General features: G+C 45.4%; 1 protein-coding gene across 3 annotated transcripts in view; it reads right to left on the bottom strand.

Annotated features, from left to right (window-relative positions):
- The window catches only part of UBA6 (ubiquitin like modifier activating enzyme 6), a 125237-nt gene that overhangs the window by 46733 nt on the left and 59563 nt on the right, over nt 1-18941 (bottom strand). For all 3 annotated transcript variants that reach the window (XM_044447392.1, XM_044447394.1, XM_044447393.1), the window contains exons 15-16: nt 5845-5912; nt 2403-2481 (exon numbers count right to left, since the gene is read on the bottom strand). In XM_044447392.1, coding sequence (XP_044303327.1) covers nt 2403-2481; nt 5845-5912 — 147 coding nt within the window. The remainder of the gene's footprint in view (nt 1-2402; nt 2482-5844; nt 5913-18941) is intronic.

The following is an 18941-nucleotide window of genomic DNA, read 5'->3' as shown; positions in this document are numbered from 1 at the left end:
TCAGTGGTTCTGTGTCCAGTTCTCACGGTTGCTTCTTGACCCGCATACAGGTTTCTCAAGAGACAAATAAAATGGTCAGGTACTCCCATCTCTTTAAGAACTTGCCACAATTTGTTGTGATCCACACAATCAAAGGCTTTAGCATAGTCAATGAAGCAGAAGTAGATGTTTTTCTGCAACTCCCTAGCTTTCTCCATGATCCAGCATATGTTGACAATTTGATCTCTAGTTCCTCTTCGAAATCCTGCCTGTACTTCTGGTAGTTCTCAGTCCACATACTGCTGGAGCCTAGCTTGGAGGATTTTGAGCATAACTTTGCTAGCATGAGAACTGACTGCAATAGTGCGGTAGTTTGAACATTCTTTGACATTGCTTTTCTTTGGGATCGGAATGTAAACTGACCTTTTCCAATCCTGTGGCCACTGTTGAGTTTTCCAAATTTGCTGGCATATTGAGTGTAGCACTTTTACTGCATCATCTTTTAAGATTTTGAATAGCTCAGCTGGAATACTGTCTCCTCCACTAGCTTTGTTGTTGTTCACACTTCCTAAGGCCCATTTGACTTCACATTCTAGGATGTCTGGCTCAAGGTCAGTGACCACCCCAACATGGTTATCAGGAATGTTAAGCTCTTTCTTGTATAGCTCCTCTGTGTAATCTTGCCACCTCTTCTTAATCTCTTCTGCCTGTTAGGTCCCAGCCATTTTGGGCCTTTATCATGCCCATCTTTGCATGAAACGTTCCCTTCATATCTCCAATTTTCTTGAAGAGATCTCTGGTCCTCCCTATTCTATTGTTTTCTTCTTTTTCTTTGCACTGTTCATTTAAGAAAGCATCCTTCTCTCTTCTAGCTATTCTTTGCAATGCTGCATTCAATTGGGTGTATCTTTCTCTTTCCCCCTTGCCTTTCGCTTCCCTTCTTTCCTCAGCTATTTGTAAAGCTTCCTCAGACAGCCTTTTTACTTTCTTGCATTTCTTTTTCTTTGGGATGGCTTTAGTTGCTACCTCTTGTACAATGTTGCGAACCTCTGTCCATAGTTCTTCAGACACTCTATCAGATCTAATTCCTTAAATCTATTTGTCACCTCTACTGTATATTCATCAGGGATATGATTTAGGTCATACCTGAGTGGCCTAGTGCTTTTCCCTACTTTCTTCAATTTAAGCCTACATTTTGCAACAAGAAGCTCATGATCTGAGCCACAGTCAGCTCCTGGTCTAGTTTTTACTGACTGTATAGAGCTTCTCCATCTTTGGCTGCAGAGCACATAGTCAATCTGATTTCTGTGCTGACCATCTGGTGATGTCCATGTGTAGAGCTGTCTCTTGGGTTGTTGGAAAAGAGTGTTTGCTATGACCATCATATCCTCTTGACAAAATTCTACCCGCCTGTGCCCTGCTTCATTTTGTACTCCAAGGCCAAACTGGCCTGTTATTCCAGTTATCTTTTGGCTTCCTACTTTAGCATTCCAATCCCCCGTGATGATAAGGACCTCATAGCTTCATTGAGCTATGCAAGCCCCTTCACCACGACAAGGCAGTGATCCATGAAGGAGTCTCCCACACTAGAGACATTCAAAAAGAAACTGGTCAGCCATCTGAGTGGGGTGGTGGAACATGGTGTCCTGCAACAGCAAGGGGTTAGACCCAATGGCCTCCGTGGCCCCTTCCAACTCTACTATTCTATCATTCTATAAATAAACATTTTAACAATTATGTGTTTTAGTTGTATTTTATTGCATATCATAATATTTTTTCTTGTAAATGGCATAGTAGATATTTTTAATATGGCCAGTAGTAAATCCATCCTGATACTGTTTTGGCTCAGTGGACTGTGGGGTTTTTTTCCTTTCTAAGGATGGCCAATTAATAGCTCAAACATTTCCAGGGCAAGTTCTTATCAATGCATCATTAAAGCCAATGCACCAGCTTACACTTTCCAAGTATGTCTTCAGTGTAACTTGCAGGGAGTTATTCCAAAGTTGCTGCAGGCCAGTGCCTTTTTTCTTGTGGCCAGGGACTGGTGGAGGACCCAAAATAAAGTCGGAACCCCCAAAAATATGAAATGAAAGATAGAAGACACCAAAAAAGGTAGACTGTAACTGCCACCTGAATCTGAAGTAATAAACAGAATATTCAAAAACCATAGAAAATTTTACAGAACATTGTTTCATTTAACATGTGTGTTTTAAGCTTGCACTCTCTGATGGAAAGGGTTCAGCTTTTAGGAATGTGTAGAATTAAAATTTGTGTAAATGCACACTGCAATCATTTCTAAAAGAATTGTCCATGGGATTTTATTGCCACAATACAATGCAGTACAGAACTGAATACACAACAGAGGCTATTTAGACCTTAGCATTCCAAGATTCATGAAATTATCTTCTACAAACCATACTTACCAAGAAAACATTCAGATTCTGCAGCTTCTGACACAAAGTGTCTCCAATGCAGGCCCTCAAGGCATCATATCTATCTCCCCTGTTGCAAATAGATTTGGGATGGATCATGAGATAATAGCAGAAAGAGACAAAAAGAAAGATTCAGAGTTATTCTCCATTTTGTATACTTCTTACTGTGTAAGGCACAAGTAGGCAACCCACTACCCATGGGCTCCACACAAATTCTAGGGGGATTCTTGTCTTCAAACTTCCTCAGCCCGCAAGTTCATATTCCTCAGTTGTTTGGGTTGCTTAAAGGAACATGCCAGTGAACAGGAATGATTTTCCCTAAGCACCATCATCTCCAGAGCAATCACACTCATGTCATCCTGCCAAATTGGCAGGCAGGATTGCATGTTATGTACAGAAGATGGCACATGGGCAAAGTCATTCTGTGATTGGGCAGAAAGGGAGACAAAGATGACATGAAAGGAATATGAGAATGGAATAGGGGAAGGGGGAAGCTCATTCCCAAGCACTTTTAGCTAAGATCCCACCTGCCCCCTGGAGTATGTAGCTGCTGACCATTTTTCCCAACATGAAATGTAAGCCTTAACCCTAAAAGGTTGCTCAGTCCTTTAAAATGGATAGAAGATACTAACATTTCCTCACTGTCACCCTCAATATTACAAACCAGGACCTCTTCCACAGATAATTCATATCACACACAGCTGCCAACTTGATGCAGTTGGCGCTAGTCCAAGAAATCTAATGCATAATGAGCATTTAAGGATGGAATTTTATGGGTTGTGTGCTTACAAGATGCAAGACTCCAAACTTAGAAACATAGAAACAAAGCGAGTCAGAAGGGGCCTCCGAGGCCATCTAGTTTGACCCCCGGATCCAGCCGGCTCCGCTCACTACATGCCCACCATGTGGACGTCCAGCCTATCCTTGACCACCCTCACTGATGGGGTTTCAACCACCTCCCATGGAAGCCCATTCCATACCCTGGGGGCCCTAACAGTCAGGAAGAACCTCCTGGAATCAAATTCAATTTTGGTCCCCTCAGCGTTGCTCCATTGGAACACATCCTGTGCTCCTCTGCAGAGGAAAACAGGTCCCCACCCACCTCCATGTGACACCCCCTCATGTACCTATATATAGTCAACAGATACCCTTAAGGTCTCCTTTTCTCCAGTATGAAAAGACCCAGTTCCCTCAGTCCTGCCTCATATGGCTTCCCCTGCAATCCGGCCACCATCCTTGTGGTCCTATGCTGCAACAATTCTAACCTGGCTATATCCTTCCTGTGGTGTGGAGCCCAGAACTGAACATAATACTCCACTTGCAGGTGCACCAGAGTTGTATACTGTGGCAGCAATACCTCCCTCAATCTAGAAGCCATGCTTATAGCTATGCAGTCAAGGGTGGTGCTCACCCCCTTGACTACCGTGTCGCACTGCTGACTCATGTGTAGCCTGCAGTTGACCAGTACCCTGAGATCCCTTTCACAAGTGCTGCTCCTCAGCCACTTGTCTCTAACCTGTACTTATGACACCCATTCCTATGCCCCAAGTGCATTTATCCTCATTGAACGCCATTCTGTTGTCCCCTACCACTTCCAAAGTCTGTCCAGATCCTTCTGGATCTGGAGTACCTGCTCTTCAGTTGTGGCCACCGCCCCCATTTTAGTATCATCTGCAAATCTGATCAGCAGACTAGTCACCCCCTCTTCCAGGTCATTGATGAAAAGATTGAACAGGATTGGGCCCAGGACAGAGCCCTGGGGGACCCTGCTTGTCACTGGCCACCATCCCAATGATTCCCCACTAATAGTTACCCTCTGTTTTCGGTCTGTCATCCATGCCACAGTCCATCAGACAGTGCACTGGTCTATCCTAAAACTCCCCAATTTCTCAACCAGGACTTCATGCAACACTTTGTCAAAGGCCTTGCTGAAATCCAGATAAATGACATCCACCATGTCCCCTCTGTCCAGCCACCTCGAAACCCTGCCATAGAATTCCACAAGGTTCGTCTGGCAGAACCTGTTTTTGCGGCAGGTATATCGCATGCCTGCCAACAGCCCTTCCCTATCTTAGGGTTATTAGATCTCTCGCTATTATGAGCCTTCCCATTGTCTTTCCTACAATGGACATAAGGCTAACCAGTAATTCCCCATGTCTCCTCTACCACCCTTTTTGAAAATTGGGCCCACTGACGCCACCTCCAGTCCTCTGGAACCTCACCCATTCTCCACAAGGTCTCAAAAATTGAGGCTGTGCAAGAGTACCCCCACCAATCCCCGAAGTACTCTCAGGTGCATCCCATCATGGTCTGGCACCTTTTTATCATCCAGTGCCCTGAGGAGTTACTCGACTTCTAGGAGGGTGTCTCTAATCTGTGCCCCTAAACACCTGGCCTCATCCAGTCCCCCATGTAGATCTCCCCCATCCTGCTTTGGAAAGAACACAAAGGCAAAATAAACATTTAGCCTGTGCTTGTTCCCTCAAATCAGTCACCAAATCCCCTTCTTTCTTGTTAAACAGTTCCACCACCTGTCTCGCCTTCCTCTTGCAATTTACATGTTGATAGAAGTCCTTTTTGTTGCTCCTGATATTCTTGAAGCAACGAGATAGGAGGAGCAGGGAGGTGATCTTTGCCTCCTCATCCTCTGATTACTGCATTTTTTACTAGACAGGCTTTTTGACCAACCAGTAAAGGTACTTTGGAATGGGAGGGAAGGTGGCGGAAAGGATGTGGAAAGAATAGTTCATATCCTCCCTTTTCTTTTCTCCTTTCCTCCCTGCCCACCAGAACACTCCCTTTTCCCTTCTCTGAAATTAATTTTACAGCCTTAAGAGACAGCCAGCATCATTTTTACGCATGACTTGTATGGGGGTGGATCTCCAATTCCCCCTACTGATGATTGCACACTGTCTCCCAACTCAGAGAGATGTATTCCTTACTATCCTGTAAACTTTCAGACAATGTCTAGGGAACCACAAGATTGCTGCCTTAGTCATTTAGGTGCCACAGTACTTTCCTGTTTTTGCTATGAACAAATTAGCACTTCTATCCTCTCTGCTACTGGTTGGCTTTCTTTGACTGGTCAGAAAGCAAACATACAATCAACTCATGTCTAACGTTAACATTTTAAAATCATGCCACATGCCTTCAGACAGGGTGATGTAGTGGTTAAGAGCCACAGGACCAAAACTTGAGGGACCCAAGTTCAAATGTACATTCAACCACAAACATCAATGAGTGGTCTTGGGCTAATCACTTTCTCTCGCCTTGAGCCTATGAGGCTTTTGTGAGGATAAAAAGAATGAACAGTGTATATCACCCTGAGTTCCTTCAAGAAAATGTGGGATATAAATGTTAAAAACAAACATTCAATTTAATAAAATTGGAGAGACCTCAAGTAGGTTTGTGGTACCATTTTATAAATCTTTACCTTGGAAGGAATTCTTCATCACTTGCATTTTCTAGAAATGTGACCAATTCTAATGCATCAATATACAACTAGAGAAGGAAACAAATAAATTCAACATGCATCGTATCTTAAAAGGTCTAATCTACACTCAAAATAAGAATGTATCTTTCATTTATATAACAACATAAAAGGAATTGAAATGGAATAAACAAAGATCCATCTTAATCTAGTTCACACATTGGCTAACAAGCCACCCACATGAAACTTACAAGCAGTATGTGAGTGTAAAAGCACTCTCCCCAACTATGTTCTCCACAACTGCAGCTGATACTGGATACAGTATATAGCTATCAGGACAAGAACTTACTGAAGCCTTCTCTTCCAAGAATGTGTCCAATTCCTTGGTAAAGCCATGCTAAGTAGCATCCATCATTACATTATGTGGTGGCAATTCCATAGTTTAACTGTATGCTGTACTTGTTTTCAAGTATCCTTAAGTTCCCACCAATCCACATCATTAGATGACCCCAAATTCTAGTATTATGAAGAATGAAAATGCCTCTAACTTTCCCCACACTTTGTAGACCTTTATCATGTATCCTCTTAGTTCCAGGTTTTTTTTTTTAATTTTTAAGGGGAGTTACTCCAGCCCCTCAATCATTTTAGGAGGCAATTCTATAGTTCCTGAGCAAGTACCCCAGGAACCACAAGAGAACTCATAAAATGCCTCCAATGTTTGAGGATAGCACTCTGACCATGGAAGGGAGCAGGTCTGACTGCAGGCCTCTCCCCCTTGCAGCTGGCAAGAAAACAAGCACATTGGCTGCCTCTCCACGTTTGGAAACTCAACCTTGGAGAGGAGCAAAAATGGGTGTCCTGGTGGACGAGGAGACCAGAGAGGCCAAGATACGAGCTATTCTAAGCTTCTTCCAGCCTCCTTCCCTATCCCTCTGAAGATCCCTCATTAATAAAAAGTCCAGAGATTGGAGGACAGGGTGGTAAAGATCACCTCTACCACTCATCCTACACTGTCAGTTTCATCCTGACAGGGCATAAGAAATTTGGGAGCCTCCAAGTTTAGGGGCTTCTGAGCAGCAAGAGTGTAATCAATAGCACTGTACCTTTAGCTGTCCCTCTTTGCATTTTATTGTAGTATATATAAATAGAAAAATATTGTTAGAATAAGAGGCAACTTTCTGGACTGCAACAATTTAAAATGCACATGTGTGGGGCAGATGCCATATTTCTGAATGCTTCCTCCACCTAAACAAAACCTCCCTGTATGTAGCAAACTAATATGTTAGTTTACTTTAAGTAGATGGTGTGATTTTAAGATGGGGAAGCATACATAGAAACTAAAACTACACTTACATCTGAAATAGGTTAAGTTGAGAATTTTATTACCACTACCTAGTAATCACTTCATTATATGTAACATGTTGATCAGCTCTTGCTTACATTAAAATTTTCAGTTACATACACACACGCGCGCACACACACACACACACACACACACACACAATACCTGGTAAATTATAGCATGCTACACTGTAGTATCATGTCTCCTAGTTCATTATTTCTCAACTTGTCATTCCCCACACCTGGTTTGCACATCATAGAAACTCATCAGTTTAAAAGCCAATGGTTTGTACACAAGTGGGAGAAAGCAGGAATAATTCCATGTCTGTTCTCATCAACTTTCACTCAACAGCTCCTGATCTGTCCCTGCTGAGTGTGACATCCAAAACCAGACTACTGAGGTGTTTAGGAGTTTGTTAGGTTTTGGGTTAACTGCTGGATTGTTTGACCCCAAACAATTCAGCATTCTGGGTTCAGATGTCAATCATGGGTTGGCAAGTAGAAGCAGGCATGCTGGAGACAATGTGTCTGTTCACTTCCATTCATCTCTTACAACTCATCAATTTTAAAGCTGATGGGCTATAGTTAAATGCAAATAACACCATATTATGATAGATATTTCAACTTCAGAGTAATCACGAACACAATAATCTGTATACTAAATCCATCTATCTTAGAGCTGAAAGACCTTAAAAAGGACAACACAGGATACTCTGGCATTGGCAGAGAACTGCTCTCCCCCCAAATAAGTAGCTTCCCCCTCCACCACCACTATGTTTCCATTGCTTTACTTCTGTGATCACTGGAAAAAGACTTTATTCACATGCACCTGTAACTGCGTCATAAAACTAGAAATTAATGATAAGGTTTTAATCCTAAATATCCTTACTTGAAAGTGAACTCCATCAAGATCTAGTGGCCTTAATTAAGAGAAAATGAATTAACGTGAAATGTATTATTTCTCTTCCAGAAATCTAACATGTGAGAAAAAGCCATCCCTCAAAATGTACATAGCCCCTCTGTGCCACCACTACTATTTTTTTTCTATAATAGCCACTGTAAGACTAATAGTAAATACTGATCTCCCAATTCTGGAAGAAGTGATAGGGTTCCAATGACATAAAAAACTATCCTAGCTGATAAAGTCAGGTTGCTTACCTGTAACTATCTTTCTTCAAGAGGTCATCTGTGCATTTAAACATATGGACTCTGTGCCTGTGTGGAACCTGTTGTCAGGAAGTTTCTACAACTAAGCATTAGTTTGGGAGGGAGCCCCTCCCCTTCTAGTGCACTACATCCATGGAAGGGGCTCCTGCCCATTCCCTCGGTTCCACTGAGACTGCCTATAGGTCCCAGGATTGAAGGAGGAGTGTGTAAAGGTTGGAGGATGTGCTTAATCATCGCATCCCATGGGTTGAGAGCATCTTCTTGCCACGTGGTGGTGCGTGCCTGCCATTTGATTAGGTAAGACTCACTGATAGTTTCAAGGCAGCATCAAGGATGATTTGGACACCCTGTGGCAGATTATCAACTGTGAACATTTATGGTGTAATGTGCCATGCCGTGAGATTTATAGGGTTAATCTTGAGGTGGAGAATTTTGTCGCAGTCTCATGATATCAGGCCTAGGCTGTGAGGGAGATGGGAGCAATTTTCTGAGGCAGAGCCATAGAAGTAAAACAAAACACCAAGATGTAGCCTGGTGCTCAGCTGTCACTCATGCAGGTGAATGTCTTTCCACAGGTTGTATCTCCAGGACTCTTGTCAATTCTAGGTTCCCTGGCTTCTCAGATCACCACAGTTGCTCCCAATCCCAACAGCGATGCATCTATGGTGACAAGATTGATGAGTCTGGGGGTGAAAAGTTGACGCCTGCTGGCAAATTGTGGGGACTGATCCCCCCTTGGCAGCTGTTCCTTGTGGGTAGAAGGACATCAAGGCATGTGTTGTGCAGGTTGCTAAATGTGCAGAGCACATGGACAAACCACTTTAGTAAGGGTCATGTTTAGAGATTAGCAAAGAGGACCATTGCCACTTTCTTGGCTATGGAAAGCAGCTTTTGTACTCTGAGGATCGTAATAGTCACTCTAGTGCTGAGTTTGATAGCCATCTTGATCAGTGCAGATGTTTTAGATTTTGGGAAGAGAGATTTCTCTGAGGATGAGCTGAGGCAGGCCTCTATGAAAAGAATGGACTGGGAGGGGTAAAGAATGGATTTCCTATGGTTAATACAGAGTCCCAGTCTGCAGGAGAGAGCAGGTGGTGTAGATAAAGTGTGCTAGTTCCACCGTAGATGGAGCAACTAAGGGCCAGTCACCAAGGTACAGGAAAACTTGTACTCCTTGGAGGTACAGGTGTGAGCAGACCATTTGTGAGAGCTGGCAGCAGGGATGGGTAGAATGCCAGGTTCAGGGCACGAGTTCAAACAGAGTCCAGAACTTCACTATGGGCCAGAGGCTAGAGGCAAATTAGGAGGTGCAGGTCAACAGCATGGAAGAGAGCAGTCAGATTTTGTGCACACAGAGACAGAGCACAATTCCAAGGTCATTTTACCAGTGAGTCATTGCCACAAAGGCAGCAGTTGGAGCAAGGCAGGGTCTACTCAGAGGAGGACAGGAACAGAAAGAAGAATACAGGCTGGAGCAAGGCAGGGGTGTGAAGGTGTCTTTTATGTAAGTCTCCAGGATCTTCAGCTGTAGTGCATGATTGCTTCCCACTGTTTGCCCTCAGAGGAGTACCTAGTTCTACAGACACTTGAGGAACTACTCAGGTTCTGATCCTGACACACTGTCATGAATTTACTGGGTGTAGGTGAAAGCCCAAAGGGGAAGTATAGAGAATTGGAACATCTTGTCTCCAATCTGGAAGCACAGAAAAGTGCTGATGATGGTGCTCTGTGGAAATGTGGAAGTAAACCCATCCCCTCATTATGGGACAGGCAGGATATTCTGGAGAATGACCCTCCTGAACCTGCTTGGAGTGATAGGCAATTAATGCCCTGAGGTCTAGGATAGGTCCAAGGCCGACATGTCATTTCAGTACCATGAAATAGTGAGAGTCAAAGCCTTAGGAAAGGTTGAAACAAGAAACTCACTCTATTGTCTCCTTGGAAGGTAGTGAATCAACCTCCACCATCAGCATTAGGGACAGGGCCATGCACCTTAAAGGGGTGCAGGTGGAGCAGTGGTTTAAATTGCTGTGCTGCTGGGCTGGTTGATCAAAAGGTCACTGGTTCAAATCTGCACAACAGGGTGAGTTCCTGTAGCTCTGCCCCAGCTCCTGCCAACCTTGCAGTTCAAAAGCATACAAATGCAAGTAGATAAAAAGGTACCACTGTGGTGGTAAGGTAACAGCGTTCCATGCCGGCCACATGACCACGGAGGCTGTCTGCAGACAAACGCTGGCTCCCTCGGCTAAGAAACAGAGATGAGCACCGCCCCCTAGAATCAGACATGACTGGACTTTAATGCCAAGGGGGAACCTTTACCTTTACTTTTACATGCAACTTATGGTACTGAGGGGTGGGATAGCATCAAAGTCAAACCAGTAACCTCTCTCTAGGATGAATAGGACCCAAATGTAAGACATTATCACTTCCATGCAGGAAGGAACAGGGAGAGAAGTCTGTCAAGATTGGTTGGGAGGGGAGCAGCTGGTGAGGGCAGTTAGCAATGGCACTCATTCTCCACTGGTGCTTTCATGTTTGTGTAGTGGGGCATGATGTCATGACTTCTGACCTGTGGGGGCTGCCTGGGACCTGAACACACGCTTAGTCCAGGCCTTGAGCTAGTATGAAGGTTGGGTGGAGGGGCTGAACTAATTAAAAGGTCTGGTGGATGGCCGTCAGAAACCCATCCTCCTTACTGGAATCCTGGTCTTCTACAAGTAGTCATGGCACTCATCCATGTGCACTCTGAAGGGGCCCTCCCCATCGAAGGGAGGTTGTCAATGCAGCAGCAGCTCTCCTGTGTCAGCACTGCAGAGCATAACCACACAAACCTCCTGATGGCCACAGAGCCTATTGTTGCCTTAGGATAACAGTCATGGTGCCTTGCTGCAGTGGTCTGCTAATGATCCAAACTTGTGGCCTCTGCCTGAAACACCCAGGCCAACTCTCTGCTAACTACAGGGAGGTGGTAACACATGGGCCCTTGTTGCATAGGAGCAGTTGGTAGCAGGCCATGTTGGTCTTGTAGTTGAAGAGTCTGAGTGCTGAGGCCATACAGACTTGTTTCACCATACAACCCAGGCATCAGCTTTCCCAGTTTGCTGGCACCAAGGTTGGCACTGCATTAGGCCCTGGGCAGTCTCAATGATAACCAAATTGGGCCACAGGTGCTGGCAGAAGAACAGGACATCTCTTTCCAGGATCTATAGAAGCTCTCAAATCACTTGAGATGGCATGTGTGGCTGTAAGGTCCTTACAAGTGTACTGGATTGCCTGCAGTAGCATGGGCAGGGATGGCACTGCCAGTGAAGCTGAGTCCTCCATGTGGTTTATGTCAAAGATGGGAACCATGACTTTTATCTTCCAGGCTGCTGCATCTAGAGACTTGAGGGAATTTGTCATTCACAGAACCTGTTTGAGACTGCCCATCTCCTCCAAATGGGCACTAGATGCTGTGTGGCAATGGCTATATCAGATGAGGAGGTGGATGGTACTGCATCTGGACTAGAGTTGGACACATAGTTCTTGGCATCTGACAATGAAGTAGGTATCCTCAGTCTCAAGGTCAGTGGCATCAAAGATTGCCATTGGTGTTGTATGGTTGGCACTATGTCCTCATAGAGCTGCTGGTGGAATGAATGTCCCTGGATCTCTGTCGAGTTGGTAGACCTGAATGTCCTCTTGAGGGTGAAACTGCTGTCTTTCTTGCAGGGCAGGATTCCCTGGAGGACCCACAGGATCAAAGAGAGGCTGGTGATGTGTCTGGGCATTGTCAGTAATAGACAAGGGTTCCCTCTAAGGTTGACTGCTTTCTTGAATCCAAGCTCTTTCCTAGTACCAAATGGTCTCTTGGCATCAAATAGCCCTTGTGTCAAAGGTTGAGAAGAGTTGTGCCTTGTATCTTAAGTTTCTCAAGTCCAAGTGGCCTTCAGCATCATGGTCAACTGGAGTGCTCTTCAGTACTGAACAGTCTCTTGGAATTGAGTGGTCCTGTGACAAAAACTGACAGGGCCTCTCTTTTGGGATGAAGCAACCACAGTGTCAATGGTCAACAAGGGTTCTCTCAGTACCAAGCAGCCTCAGCATCAGTGATTGATGGGACCTCTCTCAACATCAAGTAGCCCTTGACATTGATGGTCAACGGGGGCTCTGTCTCAGTAAAGGCAGATTGCTTACCTGTAACTGTTGTTCTTCAAGTGGTGATCTGTGCATCACACATATGGGTCAGCCCCTGCACAGTGCCTGCATTCAGGAAAGTTATCTCAGCTTATTAATGTTTTTGACAGGAACTCTGCACCCCTCCCCCTTGTATAAATAGGCAGAGTCTCTGCCTGTTTCTATGAGTTCAGCTGGAGACTGACTGTTCATTCCCCAACTGGTACTGGCACATGTGGAGAAATAATTTAGCCTGTTTGAATCCATCCCCTGATACCGACATGGTGGGTTGTATGAATACACAGATGACTACTAGAAGAATAACAGTTACAGGTAAGCAATCTGCCTTTCTTTGTCGTGGTCTCTGTGCATCACAGATATGAGTGATTGGCAAGCTTACCCTACCAAGGAGGTGGGACAGTGTCATTATTGCAGAACAGTCAAGAGGACAGTCCAACCGCAGGAGCAGTCCTTTCCAGCTTTAACACCATGTGGTAGTGACATGGTACATGAAGTGGACCACGTAGCAGCTTTGCACAAGTCTTGCAGTGGTATGCCAACACAGAGAGCTGACAAGGTAGCAATGACTCTAGTCAAGTATCCCTTCAGGGCAATCGGCAATTCTAAGTTGGCAAGCTGGTAAGAAATCTTGATGATTTTGACCCTCTACTTGGACAACCATTGTGGCCCTATAGGCGTCCCTTCATCATGATCCAAGTATTTGATGAACACTCATTTAGTCTTTTGAAATGATTCAGTCCAGGATCAGCAGAAAGTAAGTGCCCTGCGGACATCCAGTGTGTGGGGTGATCTCTCAATCGGTGTCCATGGTGCTGGAAAGTACGCTGGTAGAACAATGTCTTGGTTCAGGTAGAATGTTCTTTGGAAGAGAAGGTGGGTTCATTCAGAGAACTACCCTTTCTTTATGGAAGTTTAGGTATGGAGGATCCACTCGTAGGGCACATAACTCACTCTTCTTGCCAAAGTTATAGCCTCCAAGAAAGAGATTCCAAGACAGTAATCTCAGGTCTGTGGAAGCCAGCAGTTTGAACAGTGGTTTAGTCAGTGCCTGAAGACTCTATGTAAAGACTCCATGTTGGAATGATCAATTGGATTGGAGGGTGTAAATTCTGGAGTTCTTGTAAGAAGTGGTGTGTTAACTGATGTGAAAATACTGCTGTTCCTTCTATGTGGCCTCTGTGGTGTGATACTGCTGTAAGGTATAGTTTGATGGACGATGTTTGAGTCCTGCCTGACGTAGGGAAAGGAGGAACTGAAGAATATTTTCAATAGTCACTGATGGAGCAGTAAAATTGTTAGTGGTTGCGAAGTGTGTGAAACATCTCCATTTGGAAGAGTATGGCCATCAAGTATTCAGCAGGAGGACTGACTGTAGAATGTATTGTATGTCTGGATGAAGGTTGGTCAGTACCAGGTTTAGCATATCAACCAAGGTAATTAGTTTCAGCATAGGGAGATCTGGGAGTAGGATCCTGCCTTGCTGCTGAGAGAGGAAGTTTGAGATCTTCGGAAGGTGCAGGTATCTCCCTTCTGATAGTTGTTAGAAGAGTTGGAAACCACACTTGACCAGGTAACCAGAGGGTGATCAGTATGCAGGTCGATTTGTCCCATATGATCTTTGTCAAAGTCTTTGTTATTAATGGGATTCGAGGGAATGCACAGAAGTAAGCTGTGTTCCATGGGATCATCAGTGCATCTCCCAGATAGTCCTCTCCTATCTCTGCTCTGGAGCAATACATATCACAAATCTTGTGTTGTTGAGTTGTTAAGAGATCTATCGTGGGAGTTCCCCATCGGCTGAATTGTTAGCAGACTGTCTGGTGGAGCTTGGAGTTTGGACCAACACCCACTCGGAAGCAATAAGCTCACCGAGTTCTTGTGTGTGGCAAAGAGGTCTATACTGGGTGTTCCCCACAGCTCAAAGAGATGATGGCAGACTTGTCAATCCAGTTCCCACTCGTGCATCGTGGACATATACCTGCTCAGGAAGTCAGCTTCTTTGTTCTCTGCACCGGCAAACAGCTTGTATGTCAATCCCATGATTGATGCACCAGTTACAGAGCCAAAGAGCGAGATGTGCTAAAGGGACCAATCTTGTCCCTCCTGTTTGTTCACGTAGAACGCAGTCACAATGTTGTCTGATGCAATTTGTACAGTCTTTCCTTCCAAAATGATCTGGAAAGCACGGAGTGCCTTGAACACCACCAGTAGTTTCGGATAGTTGATATGCCTTGTTTCAGATGCCTTGAGTTTGAAGGGAATTGCAGTGAGCCGCGCATCCAGTCAGAAAAGCACCGGTATAGAGCGTCACAGTCAGTTCCAGTGGCCAGAATGGTACCCCTTGGGTCCAGTTGGTGTCAGCTGTCCACCAACACAGAGTTTGGAGGACTGAGCACGGGAGTTGTAATGGCTGGAATGGCGAATCGTGCTCAGGGTAGAAACTGCGGTGGAACCATAGCTGAAGCGGTCTCATCCGCAGCCTCACATTCGACACAACGGAAACCGTAGATGCCATATAACTGAGCACATGCTGAATAGAATGTGCTGGAACTGTCCAATTTGTGATGAGAATGTTCATGGAGCATATGAAACTTTAAATCCAGTCCAACAGGACGTGGGCACTGGTATGAATTGAGTCCAAAAGTGCTCCAATGTAATTGATGACCTGAGAAAGAACAAGGCACAAGTTCTCGTTATTAATGCATAGTCCTAATTGGTGGAGCAGGGAACAAATGGTTTTGATGGAGACTACGAGGTGCACTCTGGAGGATGAAACTAGAAGCCAATCTCCCAGATAAGGGTAAATTTGTACCCTCTGAAGCCTGAGGTGGGCGCAAACAGGGCCCATACATTTCATGAAAACCCTCAGTGCAGAAGCTAGGCCAAAGGGAAGAGTATTGTATTCATAGACCTCGGTACCGACCATGAACCTCAGGAAGCGCCTGTGAGTTGGGTGGATGCCTATATGGAAATAGGCATCTTTCAAGTCCAGGGATACAAACCAATCCTCTTTTCTAAGCAATGGAAGAATATTTTAAAGAGTGGTCATTCTAAATTTCTTGGCTTTGATTTATTGACTCCACACAGGTCCAAGATGGGGCGAATGCCCCCATCTCTCTTCGGTATCATGAAGTACCTGGAGTAGAAATCATGCAGTCTCTCTGAGCAACCAACTTTTTCAATCGCTCCTTACAAAGCAGCTTGGTGACTTTCTCCAGTAGAACTGGTGAGGCTGGTGTGTAGTGGATCATCCCAAGAGGAGGTACAGTTTCAAACTTGATTTTATATCCATGCTCTACAATTGAGAGAACCCACCAATCAGATGTGAAGGACTCCCATATGGGGAGATGATGTTGTTGTCTATCCCCAAAAGGGAGAGGGAGAGGTGAATTCAAGGAGAGAGGAAAGGTTTGCACAACCCTTCAGTATTGAAGCTTGTCGGTGTTGGCATGCTTCCCAGGCTGTTGGTACCAAGGCGCTTCATTATGGTGGGGATGGGTCAACTGCTGATGGAAGGGCTAACATCCCGCAGAGTACCCTTGTTGGTAGGGTTGGAAGGGACAAAATTGACTCTGCTTGCTCCAGGGCCACTTATGTCGAGTTTGCACAGGTCCCCATCCCATCCTGCGGGCAGTGAGACATGACTTGTGAAAGGAGTCCAACTTATTATCCGTATTCACGTGGAAGAGTCCAGTCCCATCGAACGGCATGTTTTCCACTCTCTACTTTGTCTCCTGAGGGAGATTTACAGCACATAACCACACATCACCTGAAAGCTACCATGCCAACAAGCACCCTAGAATCGCAATCGACATGGTGCCTCGCTGTTGCCAGTTGTCGCTTGGACAGCTGCATTGCCTCCCCAATGAAAAGTCTGGCCAGGTCTCTGTTGGTCCAGGAGGAATGCAGCAAGGGACTCAATCTTCTGCCACAGGAATACTGATAACGTGCCATAGTGGATTCGTAGTTGGAAATGCGAAGACTAAGTCCCATGGCAGAGTAGGTCCGGCAAGATAGCATGTTGCTCTTTCTCCCCTCGCAATCCGCCAGTGCAGTGTGTTCCCTGTTTTGGCAGCCTTGGGTGGACACAATGACCATTGAGCTGGGTTGAGGATGGCGAAGCAGGAAGGGAATGTCCTGTTCCCTAACCTTATACATAGACTCAAGGTGCCGGGAGGTTGGGGAGGATGGTTGGGCAACTGCCATGACTCCATCATGGCCTGGCATAAGGTGGAAATGAATGGGAGAGCAACTGGGACCGCATCCTCCATCTAGATATCATAAATATTATCTTGATCTGGGTCAGTACGTTGTTGTATATCGATCCGGAGAGAGGACGACATGCAGACCAAGAGTTCAGAGAAGCACCCCAGGCTCTCACTGAGTGATCTCAGGCCTTGAGTGGACACAAGAAGGTCAGGGGAGGTGGAGGCTTGTTCTGATTCCTCAGAGTACGATTCAGAATGGTAAGGAGGACTCGAGGAGGAAGATTCTACCAATGATAGACCTGGATAGAAGATGGCAGTCACTGATGTAGTTGGTACATCCTGGGAGGTTGATGGAGCTTAAATTCACTTTTGGTGCATTGGTGGTGGTGAGTAGGGATACCCATAGGGTAGGTAGTATTCCCATGGATACCCATGCTTGTATTGACCAGGATCAAAGCTCCCATATGGGGGTGGCATCCAGTATCTGCTGCAATCATGACAAGGTGGATCAGGTTCGAAAGTCGGCGGGTGCTAGATCACTCTAGGTGATGCCTCTGCAGAAAGGTGCCCACATGGAGTCAGAGTGGGCGGAATGGTCAGCTCACAGCAGTCATGTTCAGATTATACAGAGTGCTTGGATGGAGGAGGTAAGTGGGTAGGCGACTCGCGAATTTCACCGTCAGACATTGAAGTCCGTACCGTTGGTTCCAGGGCCTCTGAACTGAAATGAGGGAAGCTGGCGATACGACATGGGGACGATCTCGACTTCACTTGCATCAATTGACAAACCGACAGTTCACTGGGTACTGAGGTAATAGGTGTAATCAGCAGATCTTGATGAGACACATGAGAGTGCTTCTTGTGATGGCGCTCAGGTTTATCCAATTTGGGATGCCTGGCTTTAGCAATCCCCTTGGTTTCGATATGCTTTTTTTCTCCTTCCTTTTCTTTGGAGATTGAGACCAGTCAGAGCACTTGCCTTTGATACCGGTGCCTGTCCCTTGCACAGGATGGGGGGGAGCGCTCCTCTCAGAAGTGGGAGTGGCAAAGGGGGGGGCCACAGTAGCCTCCTTCATCGCCAGAAGTGCTTGGTCCCAAAGCACCTTCTTTAGGTGATTCTCCTGATTCTTTCAAGCTTGTCAGGAGAAGGCCTGGCAATGGACGAACTTGTCCATGTGATGGCCCCTGCCAAGGCAAAGAAGACAAAGAGAGTGCAGGTCGGTAGGTGACATTTTCGCCCCACACTGGGCACACTTACGAAACGCTGCCCGCTGTGTCATCAAGGATAGTAGTTAAGAGGGGGAAAGGGGAAAGGGGGAAAGGAGTGAGGGACGTTCTTAGAGATTGGAAAGAACTAGGAGATTATCAGGGAAACAAAGTCTTGAAATAAGTTGAAAGACAAGCAGAATAAGGTAGTTTTGTGAGAGAAAAATGAGAGTAACCAAAAGAGCCCAAGGCACAGTGTACGGCAGTCAGAAGCAGACTGGTGAGGGGGTGAGGACTCTACCCATTTATACCGGGGAGAGGGGGTGTGGAGTTTCTGCCAAAACCCATTAAAGCTATGAAACCTTCCCAACAACAGGCACTGCACAGGCACAGCATCCATTTATGTGTGATGCACAGAGACCATGATGAAGAACAGACCGTGCTTACATTCTTGGCTTGTAGTTTTTGGGTGGATGTTATCAAACTTTTCTTTCATTCTGCTGGTAAGATAGGCTTGTGTTTGCCTTGAATCCAAGTGGGCTCTGATGTATGCCAGTGCCTGGGAATGAACAAGTGATGATTTTTTTATCATTAATGCACAGTCCAAGCTGGTGTAACAAAGTGCGGGTGACAGTAATTGATCTTAGAATTAATCTTAGCAAGCCCTCTCTAGACAAAGAGACCAGCAGCCAATCATAGAGATAAGGGTAACCTTGAACCCCTTAGAGTCTTAAATGGGCACAAATGGGCGACATGCATTTGGTAAATACCCTTGGTGCTGTGGTGAGGCGAAATGGGAGCACACTGAATTCATATGCTTCCGTACTGACCAAAAACCTCAGAAAATGCCCATGGGCAGGGTGTATGCTTATGTGGAAATAAGCATCCTTCAAAAGATGCCAACCAGTCCTCCTCTTGTAGTAATGGTAGGATGTTTTATAGTGTGTTCATCCTACATTTCTTGTTCTTGTGGAAATGGTTCATGCCACACAGGTCTGAGAT

The sequence above is a fragment of the Varanus komodoensis genome, unplaced genomic scaffold, assembly GCF_004798865.1.
Source record: "Varanus komodoensis strain SLA01 unplaced genomic scaffold, ASM479886v1 scaffold51, whole genome shotgun sequence".
NCBI lineage: Eukaryota > Metazoa > Chordata > Lepidosauria > Squamata > Varanidae > Varanus > Varanus komodoensis.
Note: the sequence above shows the minus strand (reverse complement) of the source record. Positions and strands in the feature narration are given on the sequence as shown.